General features: G+C 42.6%; 1 protein-coding gene across 1 annotated transcript; it reads right to left on the bottom strand.

Annotated features, from left to right (window-relative positions):
* Nucleotides 1-1,789: 1,789 nt before the first annotated feature.
* On the bottom strand, nucleotides 1,790-11,236 carry LOC128947687 (alcohol dehydrogenase class-3). The gene is made up of 9 exons (XM_054292076.1): nucleotides 11,157-11,236; nucleotides 8,401-8,502; nucleotides 7,354-7,495; nucleotides 6,656-6,743; nucleotides 5,661-5,880; nucleotides 4,883-5,143; nucleotides 4,015-4,150; nucleotides 3,050-3,188; nucleotides 1,790-2,105 (listed from the first exon to the last, which is right to left on the bottom strand). The coding sequence occupies exons 1-9, from the start codon at nucleotides 11,166-11,168 to the stop codon at nucleotides 2,081-2,083; spliced, it is 1,125 nt and encodes a 374-aa protein (XP_054148051.1). The 5' UTR covers nucleotides 11,169-11,236; the 3' UTR covers nucleotides 1,790-2,080.
* Between the last annotated feature and the right edge of the window lie 53 nt (nucleotides 11,237-11,289).

Genomic DNA, 11,289 nt, shown 5'->3' with positions numbered 1-11,289 from the left:
AAGAGTAACAGCAGGAGTGGCCAGCTTCCATGTTTCACATGACAGCCCGAGAGTACATGCACATTGCCTTCACAGTGGATGTGCAGTTCAATACAGTACCTTGGTCACCAAAAATGGGGTAGAAGCTCTTGGCTTTGAGTCCCTTGGTTTGCTGAACAACTTCAAAAAAACCCTATTTCAAACATGCCCCATTCAGTCAAAAGCTTTGCAGGATGAAGTAATGGCTGGGATAGCAACTCCTCATGCTGGGAAGAAGCTGGAAGTCTTTGGCCCAAGTGCTGTGGTATCACTACATCTCTTTGTTGTTGGTATTACAGCCTGGCTTCCCACAAACACTCTGAGATGCAGATTCTCTGAAGTAATAATGTAATGCAGACAAGATTGTGTGGTCTTCATCTAGCCTGTGCAGCACAGAGGACCAGCTGTTCCAGTGTTAGTATGTTAAATCTGTTAGATCCAGCTGGTCTGCCAGGTTAGCTAACATAGTATTGATACCATCTTCTAATTATGGACTACTCTCACTGAACAGCTTAACAGCAAATTTTCTACTGGATTTTCTGATGTTCAGCCAGCCCTCCTAGAGATACAAGGTATTGAGAGTCACCTCATTGCTGGGCTAAAAGGCTCAGTTTCTTGTTACCAATTCAGTTTTTATTTCCTCCTGATGCTCAAAATTGAATTCTAATGACATTCACAGTTGTTCTTTACTGTCTAAAATTAAGTAGAAATGCAGTACCTCAACTATTTTCAGAATGCTGGAAGGGATATTTTTTAATGAGAGATGGAAAAGATGTAATTGTCCCAGTTGCATAGCAGTGGCTTGGAGTAATTGGTGGTGGTGAGAGAGAATTTCTTATAATAAGATTACTATTTGCATTCTGTGTTGTGTGCTAGAAGTTGTTTTGACCAGGGTTCTTTAAAACATGAAACTTCTCCCTTAATCAGTGTCCTTGATTCACTGAGAAACACTGAGTTTCTATGTATCTTTTTTTTTTTAACTGGCTGGGCTGCCTGTGCTTTGCAGTTTATTTTCTGCTATTTCTGTGTTTTTCTGGATGTGAGGCACTGGTTCCAGGTTTCAATACAAAAAGAACCTTATCCAGTCAGGTCACTTCTCCTAGAGTTAAGAAAACCTGCAACTCCAAAACTGAGACTTAACCCCTCCCTCTCCAACAAAAAAATCCCAGAAAACCCCAAAGCCATCATCATGCAATGCTCTTTCCTGTTCCCCTGCAGCCCTCAAGAGCAGACTTGCTCTAATTGTAGTATTTCCTGCTTCAATGGCATGATCAGGTTTCTGACTAGAGGTGACAATCCTATGCTGTGTGTTTTTGCAGTGTTGGCTGCAAAGTTTGCTTTATTTGCCAGTAAGTTAAGGAAATGGGACAGCTGTCCTACTGCAGCCTTGGAGGACACCACTAGAGCAAGTGACCAGAGCAGTCTGTGCCATGATTTTTACAAGAGGCTGCCAAAGAGACCAGTGAGAAATAAGGCAGAACATGGACCACCCCAGTGAACATGGGTAGCCCTGGACACCAAAGTCTCTGCTCTACATTTGCCTTCAAGGTGATCTGGATGCTACAATCCACTGTAGTCCTAGAATCGCCTCAGAAACTTGGCAAGTTCTGACCCCTCTCTCAGCACAGCTGCAGCAAATGCAGGCTGCTTCTCACCCCTGTGCCTTGTGCAGTGAATCCCACATCGTTTGCTGCAGACTCTGCAGAACACTCCCTCTGTCACATACACACTGAAATCACTAGAGGAAAACAAGAAAGACACAGTCACTCTTAATGCTAAATAATTCCAACACTGGGTTTAGAAATAAGCTTTTATTAAGTCGATTTGAGTTAGCCACTATTGAATTTGAGGAATGAGTATAGAAACAGAAGTTCCATAATCAGGACTAATTCCATAATGCTATTCAGTGATTAACAGTTTAGTACCCAGAATGCTCACCCTAAAATACATGTCTTTCTAGTCCCAGTGAGTTTTCAGTTGCTTGATTCTATCTTCTATCAAAATTCCATTATAACAAGGCAGTCAGCATGGTGCTGGCCACTTAGAAGATCCGTATTTGGCTCTAAAATTTCAGGACAGTTCGAATGCTTAAAATAAAAAAAAGAAAAAAAAATTACCAAGAAGTCAATTTTCTCCCCATCTCTCCCCTCCCTTTCATTGCTGAGACATATTTTAACTTCTGTCTTTTGTCATGAATGAAGTCATGCTTATGCCTATGATATTTATTAAAAATCCAGTATAATGCTTGTTCTCTTCAGTTTTTCTTTCTCTCCTCCAGTAAAATAAACTCCAAATGAACTCTTTTTCTTACTAGGTGTTACCTTTCAGTAGTAGCCAAGGAGCAGTAATATTTACAGGCATTCTCCCTTTTGTCTGTTTGGAAAAGGTTAGGTAGCTTTCATTATTAGTTTCCTTGGACATGCTCATGTATGAATAAAACACTGAAATGCTACTGAAGTTTGTAACTGGGACAGGGATCAACTGCTGGATGAAATTTGCATAAATACAGTGTTTCCAATTGTAACAAATACAGTCGACTGATTTATCCAAAATAGAATCCATATGAGCTAAAGCAGATAGAGCTAATACCTTCTCCAAAGTTACATACAATAGATAGATATGTAGATTGAGATCAAATACAAAGACCATGCTGGTTTCTGGAGACAGTGGTCAAAACTATTTGTCTATCTGCAGAGAATCCTAAATATTATTGAATAATCTTCAGTCTCTTTAAATTCCTTATTATAAGGGAGAATGTTTAGCAATGGTGAAAGCCTGAGACTGACCTGTCCCCTTTACCAGCTTTTTATCTCTATTTCTCTTTTACACTGTTGCTTGCTTTTACTGTGTGCCTGTGTTTTGGCACATGCCTGGAAAGTCAGAGAAGTGTGTTTTTATCAGAATCAATGCATGTGGTATATGTTACCCTTTAGCTTCCCTGTTTAAAATATGACAGTGGGCAGGGAGCCTGTACTTTGACAGTGTCTGATCAAGAAGTGTCTTGTATACCTTTCAATATTGTGAACATTACCTTTTTCCTGAATGCATCAGCTCAAAAGCCTCATTGATTTTGTCAAAAGGCAGCGTGTGAGTCACAAATTCATCAACCTTGATCTTTTTGGACATGTATTCAGTCACCAGTTTTGGTACACTGTCTACACTCTTCCAGCCTGAAAGAAGGAAAACATGCCTTGTTTTTTCCCTTTTCCACCCATCTCAGAAAACACAGCCCTAACAAAACTTGTATCATCAATATGAAAAGGAGCAGAGATGAGTGACATGTCTGTCCCTCCTACAGAGGTCTGGCAAAAGCACACATTATCCAAACACAAGTATTGGTGAAAAATCTTTTACTAGGTGTTCCAGCATTCAGCATTGACAGCAGCCCTCACCTACGAAAGTATACACATGGCATTTCTATCAGACCCCTTACATTCTTTATAACCCAACCCAGTAAGTTTTTTACTGCTTGGACAAAGAGCAGTGTAATAATTCAAAGTCTGAAATTGAACTTCCATCAACTTCAACAACTACTGAATTCTCAAAAAAAAGAACTCAATGTGGTTTTGAGTTGACAGCAGAAAATGTGTATCAAGCACTTGTTTTGTCATGTTGGCCTCACAATTTACTTAGTGGTTAAGCAACACAAATATGTAAGTTCCCATCTCTCCAAAGACCAGGTCCTTTCACTGGATGGAACTGAACCAAACCTTCACTTGGTGGTAAAGCAGTTTCCCTATCCCATTCCTTTAGTACTGAGTAGGATATAGATATATTCTCTCTTCAAAATATGTTAGATATGATACCAATGTGTTAATCTGTACCCTTTCTATAGGAATAACAGATTTTAAGAGTCTTTATCTTAAAAGCCAACGTAGCATTTATGAATAGCCTGTCAATAGTACATTTCTTGCACAAGCAAAGCCAAGGGGGTGTGTTCTTCCCAGCTTTAGCCCACAGTAAATTATTTTTATCCCCACAGCAAGAGAGAATTACCTCCAAATGCAGTCCCTTTCCATGTCCGCCCAGTTACAAGCTGGAATGGCCGTGTGGAGATCTCCTGGCCAGCAGCAGCCACTCCAACTATCACACTGAGTCCCCAGCCTTTGTGGCAGGCTTCCAGGGCAGCCCTCTTCATGGACAGACAGGACAAAGCAGGGTGTTTATTGCTGAGGTTTACACTGCCTGGACTGGTAGCACTTCCTTTCCCCCAGTTAATGAATCACCACATCAGCATTTAAGGAACAGTAAATACACTGAAAATTACATTATATTTTTCATTCAGGGTTCAGATTCCCTTACACTTTTAAAGATTCACTTTGCCCTTTTTATATCCTATCTAGCTTTCAGAGAAGTCACTCTGAACTCCCACTGAGAGTCGGGATAAACTGTAATCACAGACCATATTACCAACAGTAAGGAATGCTACTGTAATTCCTGAAAATCCAGCCTTACAATTAGTAGTACTTCTGCATTGCATTTCCAAAGGTGAAATTAATTACTTGAGAAATCAGGGAAATGCTTAGTGATCCCTGAGATTTTACTGTTCATTGCACAATAGATTTTATAAGAGTTTTGTTAATTTCAACTGTCAGCACAGAGAAACTCAGGACCTCAAAACAAGTCTGATTAAGGAAAAAACATTTGTAAGTGCCATTTTCAACCCAAGAAGTAGCAGCTGCTTCCATTACATAATTAGGATTGAGTGTGGATTGTCCCTATGAGTCATAGCAGGTATCATTATTATTAAGAAAAAAAAAAAGATTAGTGAATCTGGCATGTTTTATCTTAAGAAAGCAGCTGATCTTGCTGTTCAGCTGAACTGGTCCCTCCCTGCACACGCTCCTGTTTGCCAAGCACTCACCATGACCCCAACATTTCCGATGCACTCAAATGAGTAATCAACACCACCATCGGTCATCTCAACCAGAATCTCCTGGATGGGCTTCTTGGAGTCATGGGGGCTGATGCACTCAGTAGCTCCAAACTCTTTGGCTTTGGCATACTTATCCTTGTTAATGTCGATGCCAATGATCCGCGATGCTCCTGCTACTTTACAGCCCATAATAACCGCCAGCCCAACGCCTCCCAAACCAAACACGGCACATGTAGAGCCAGGCTCCACCTAGGAGTAACAAAGGAATCATGAGCAACAGAAAAAAAATTCATCCTTCCAGGGGAAGAGGAAATGCAGGTTAAGGAGGCTGTAATAAAGGAAAAATGGAAGCAAATATACATGGCTCTGAGATTTTATAGACAAGGGAAGCTATATAGAAATTTAATTCTAAAAGCTCTTTAGGCACTAAGCCCCTTCTTTTGCCTGAAGACTCATGCCCACACACCTACCACCTTCATCTCACCCTGAGCTTCAGGCTATCAGAATGACTTGCAGCAAGATGAACATGAACCAGAAAAGTAATTCATATATAGCTGTTGTCAAAAGGGGTGCAGAATACTCCACCTGAATTTCCTCCAAAGGGCAATGGGGTCTTTCTAACTTGATCTGGCCTCTTATGGGGAAGTTAGAAATTCTTAGCTAAACATCATCAGTTGAAGAGGAAGAAGGAGCAGAGATTTGGTACATCCCCTTTTCAGTCCTAGTGTAGTTGCTAAGCTGTGTGTGCCACAAGGCCAGCCATTACCTTAGCAGTGTTGACAGCAGCCCCATAGCCCGTGGAGATGCCACAGCCCAGCAGGCACACTTTATCCAGAGGTGCTGCAGCATCTATCTTGGCTACGGAGATATCAGCCACCACGGTGTACTCAGAGAACGTGCTGGTCCCCATGAAGTGGAAAATCTGCTTTCCCCTGCAGGTGAATCTGCTGGTACCATCAGGCATGACTCCTTTCCCTTGAGTGACTCTTGAGGCAAAGACAGGAAAGTGCAGAGTTTTAAGCAGCAAGTACTCTCACCAGATGGAATCCACCAAGCAGCACAGACAGGCAGCTGCATACTTGCACCTTTACATTTGGACCACTTTAGTAAACCTAGAAGTTCACAGAAGTGAGATGCTAAACTCCTAAAACTTTATGCAGTTAATTCCTCCAGGAAAAACCTGAAAGAAACAGTTTACTCATATGCTGACCTTATTAGTTACCAATGCTACCTGTGCCACAGCACCACACCACTGTCTTGGCCTCCTTCAGTGCCCTCCCCTGAACAGCACCTGTCAGTTATGTCACTGGGGCTTATTTTGAGTTTGGGAGATTTTTTTTTCAGAACAGGAGCTGCAAATTTATCTGGGAAGCAGGTGTTAAGGAAAAAAAAAGAGCTGCCTGTATGATTTTGTACCACTTGAGAGCTTTGGTGTTCACTCCCCAGAGCTACATTCCCTGAAGTGGCTCCCTTAAGTATGGAGTCAGAGCATTTATGTTTCCAACCTGTGGATACAAGGGAGTAGTCTGCACCTTCACATACATGAAAAGAGAGAAACAGTTTTATTTAAGGTAAGAATATAAATTTCAAGGAAGACTGCAAAGAATTTCCTAAGTGGCTCCTGAAACACCTGCTTTCCAAGTCATTAAATGATGCATCAACAGATTTATTCTTCAAAGAAAACTCCTGTCAATTGCTTTTGCTAACTACAGCAGGTATACACTGAACAAATACCATAGCATTTGTCAAAGTCATACAGACCTTATCTTCTGGCACAGGTTTGTTTTAGGATTCTTACAGAACTTGCACTCTCCACACTGAGGGATGTATAGAGGGATAACAGTGTCCCCTAAGGAAAAAATATTCTGGGTCTAGTTACTGAGTCAAGCAAGGCACTGTGAAAAAAAATGGAAGTTACTTGATTCTGCATGTTTTTCTGTGAGTTTCAGTTCACTTAAAACCTTTGTGTACTAAAAGCTGTTTATGGTATACAGAGGTATTATAGAGTGCTCGATAAACAACTTTAATCCTGGCTGAGCAGACAACCCATCTGAAATTCATCATTCCAGAACAAGTAGCAACATTATTGTGAAACAAAACAACCCCAAATCAACAGTGAACAACAAGACTAAACACTTTAGGCCTTTTAATTACACCAACAGATAAAAACTACAATTTGAAAAAGTAATAAAACCCCAACCCTCTTGCACTTATACACTGATCTGATTTCCAGTAAAAAAATGCTCTTCTGGGCTCTTTCAAGCTTTAAATCAAGAGCTCATTGAATAGATTAGTGTTTTGTCTCACAGACCACAGAAATCTACACAGACATACACCCCAGAATAAAATACTGTATTAACTCCTGCAATATGGCATTTCAGTGGCCCAATTTGACAGTGAGTCTTCAAATAAAGTAACACTTTCAAGGAAGGCAGAAAACTTGTAAGGTATTTCCTTACCCTTCTTTACTTTTGTTACTCCTTCCCCAACACTCTCTACAATTCCTGCTCCTTCATGTCCCAGGATCACAGGGAAACATCCTTCAGGATCAGCACCACTCAGAGTATAGGCATCAGTGTGACAGACAGCAGTGGCAACTATCTGTGAAGAAATAAATAATCTGAGACACCCTGAAGAACAGAATAGAAGCACAGATCTAAACAATTCCCTTTAGTCAGAAATTAAGAACAATTGCCAGGTCAAAGTTCTGGCAGCATTTAGGATATAGGCAACATACTTTCAATTCCTGGCAAGGAAGTTTTTCTTATTTCAGGAAAGCAAAGTCACGACAGTACATTTTTATAATTTCCATCAACCCAAATGTGACACTGAATGGGTGTTTTCTATAGCTAGAAATCAGTGCTCCAAGTAATCTCAAAGTAGTTTAACATCTCAGATTTGAAATAAGTTAAGACTCAGAGGTAAAATTTCCAGAGAGACCATGCAGAACTCTCAGTACTGCATAAATCCTGCTTAAGTCTTCAGCACCATGCATAAATCCTTTCCACAGGAATAATTTTCACATTAATGTATACTTTTTGACAGACACAGGCTCCTGGAAAGTCCTGATGAAATCAGAAACTTGGGTATAGGGAATCCAAGAGACCAATCCCAGCTCAGCAGCCAATAACTTATGGCCTGACTGAAGTAAAATCCAGCTTGTTACACAGCTGCCACAAATGACAAATTGCTGTCCTTGAAACAAGATAAAGGTGCTCCCAGCCTCAGACATTTTGAAAGAACTTGGTCTGTAACAACTGGAACTGATTCTCAAGATTAGCCATTATCCTCAGACCAGACTGTGAAGTGAGATTAGTAGAAATTAAAAGTGTTTTCCATAAACAGAGGATCTAAATACTGTCATTTTCTTCTCTGTAAAGCCAGATGAGATACTAATGAACTGATGATATCTATTCAAGATTTCTTCTGTTGGCAAACAAACTATTCATCTTTAATACTCAGTCTCCTAAAATAGAAAACATATAGGTAAGAACTGATGTAATTACCTTGATACGAACTTCATGAGCTTTTGGTGGAGCAACCTCCACCTCCTCAATAGAGAGAGGTTTACCTGCCTCCCAGGCAACAGCAGCTTTGCATTTAATAACCTAAAAGATAAGAACAAGAAAAAGTAAGAGGACATCTGTTGTATGGTTAATTTAAAATAATTCTTGTTCAGCCAAGTGAGAAAATAAAAGCAGCACTAGTGGCTTTTGGAAAGAATCCCAGATCTGAAATTCATAATTTCAACACAAAGGTTTAATTGCCCCACATTTGCTTTCAGCAAGCTAAACAATAATGAGTAAGCCAAGATCTGAAATTTGGATGTCATTCTCTTACTGTGTAAAAATATAATAAGCCTGGGAGTGCTTGGGAGACACGCTGCAGTGAAGGGAGCAACATGAATGGAAAGGCTGCATGAAAAAATGGTGGTTTAACATCCAAGACTGCCATTCATTTCAGGTATGTTCATTAAACACAGTGCTTGAAGCTGGAAAGTTCAGAAAGGGAACTGTGGAGAACCACATCAAGACTGAATTTCCTGTTCCTGGTCAGGATGGTTTCCAAGTAGGATTCCAGCAAGGAGATGCAGCTGACATGCAGAGGGACCAGAGGGACTTTGCTGTAAGGCTCTAACACCTCTGCTGTGGCCATAGGGATCACTGTTAGCAAGTCTTCACTCACTGCTCTCAGTGCCACAACAAATCCTGCTCTGCAAGCTTTTCAATCCCAACGGTGAGAGCCTGGATAAGAGAGCAGGATCTCTGGATCTGGAAATCCTATTGACAGCTACATACACACCAGTGTCTGAGAAAATCAGTAGGCATTACAGCCAAACACTCTGGAGCAGCTTCAGGATAAGCATCTGGATTACCCTTAGAGGTTGGTTTCATGAAGATGACAAGGTCTAAGCCATTGCTATTAGAAATATAAACCAAGAGAAGAACATGACATTTTGTGTGTTCAAAACAGCTGTGCTGTACCCATGGAATGCTTGAAAGAGAGGATTAATGTAAATTCCCAAGACCAGCAATGCATTTACTCAGCCTTTTTGAAATTTCACTTGCTGGAAGAAATTACAGTGCCAAGAGCACCTTTTGAGCTTGCCAGCTCTCATGCATCACCTGTGATCAGCAGAAAATAATGGCTAGTCTATGCCATTCTTACAACAGTATTTCTGTTGTACAATAAACAGTACTAGGCTTTGCCAGAGCCAGTTAAAATACTCACTGCACCTGTGACAGCAGAACTTAGATACCTATCTTGGCTTAAATTTGGTAAAATAAATACTACAGACCCAAAAAAGCTTTGTAACAGAAAACAGGTGCCTATTCCAATAGCCAGCAGGGGTGTAAATTAGACAGAAACACCCCTAACTAGAGCTATGAAATCTTCTTGTCCTGCTTTTTAATACCAGGGTAAATATTACAAAAATGCACGGAATGCGCCATAGTAACTAACTGTGGAATCACAGTGTGAGCCACCAGTCATAATCTCTAAATCTACCAAAGATTTTGCCAGAAAAAAAAAATCTAAATTCAAAGCACAAAGTGCAAGGGGAGCCATCATTCAGTAAATCATTTACTGGTTTTCAATCCATCCCCTCATCCTCCCCTCATTAAGTCATCACTTGTTCTTGCATGGGAGACTGCGCACTCCTAAAATTTGATTTCCACAAGCTTAGTTAAACACAAATTAACGACAGAGAGGAGAAAAAAAGTCTTCTTACAGGATAAATTCCGATCGTCTAAAACTAACAGTATGCATCTGGAAGCACATTTTGAAATAGTAATTTCTCATTCAGTCCATACAGCCACAAAGGCCCCTGGACTATTTAGAGTGGGTATCAGGAAAGCCCCATCTTTTTCTGCCCTCTTATTATTCATAACTTTCCACGGTTGCTTTGCTGAAAATCTTGAAGCCAACAACTGGAAATAAAAAACTGGAAATAAAAACCCAAACACCAACTTCCAGCAGTTCTTCATTTCCTCTATTACCATGCTAGCACTAGAGCCCAGCTATTGGGTTGCTTGTGGCCGCGCACACCATCAGCTACCTCAGTCGGGATGAAACGGAGCTCTGGCAGGGACAGAAGCCGCTCCAAACCCCAGTGCCCGCCTGGAGCAGCTTCAGCGTCCGGCCAGGCGCGGCCCCGACGCGGCTCGGGCCCCGGGCGCTGACCGCCTGCACAGAGCTCAGAAAATCCTGGCACAAGGTCTGCGCTATCGCGCTGTTCCTACAGCCGTGCAGCAGAAGTGCCAGCAATGGTTTTGTGAGCAGGCAGGTCTTGTTTTACCCCTTCTTTCCAGCCGGTTCGGTCGCACCTGCCCGAAACCCACAGGAAACACGCAAAGCTCAAGGTCTTCTGCTCATTCCTCCACGCCGCGACCCAAGAGCGGCCGGAGCGCAGCCCTCAGACCCCCAGGACGCGCAGGGGGCTGGAGTACAACACACGGCGGGGAGCGAACGCGTGTTTTCCTTCCTATCCTGCAAACACTCACAGCGAGAGCCTCCCACGCCAGAGCAGCGGCACCGACTCCGCCGCACGCCTCACACGCGTGGGGCACGAGCGCGGAGGAACGCAAACAACGCCAGAGCCCCGGCCAGCGCTGGGGCCAGAGCGGCCACGGCGAGCCCGGCCCACGGCCCCGGCAGCGACGGCAGGGCAGGGCAGGGAGGGCTCGCTCGCCTCGTCCTGCCCGGTACGGGACCCTCCGCCCGCTCCCGGACGACCTTCCCGCCGCGGAACGCAGACGCTCACCCCGCTCGCCATCGTGCACAGCTACGGCTGCCAGCGGAAGGGGAAGGGGAGCCCGCCTCCTTCTCCGCTGCGTCTCTCTCCGCCTCCCTCTCAGGGGCGGGCGAAGGAAGTGGCTCCTTCCTCTCTTTTTCGC

This window comes from Melozone crissalis, unplaced genomic scaffold (assembly GCF_028551555.1).
Source record: "Melozone crissalis strain CALT ecotype California unplaced genomic scaffold, PUWL_Pcris_2 ptg000006l_1, whole genome shotgun sequence".
Taxonomy (NCBI): Eukaryota; Metazoa; Chordata; class Aves; order Passeriformes; family Passerellidae; genus Melozone; species Melozone crissalis.
Note: the sequence above shows the minus strand (reverse complement) of the source record. Positions and strands in the feature narration are given on the sequence as shown.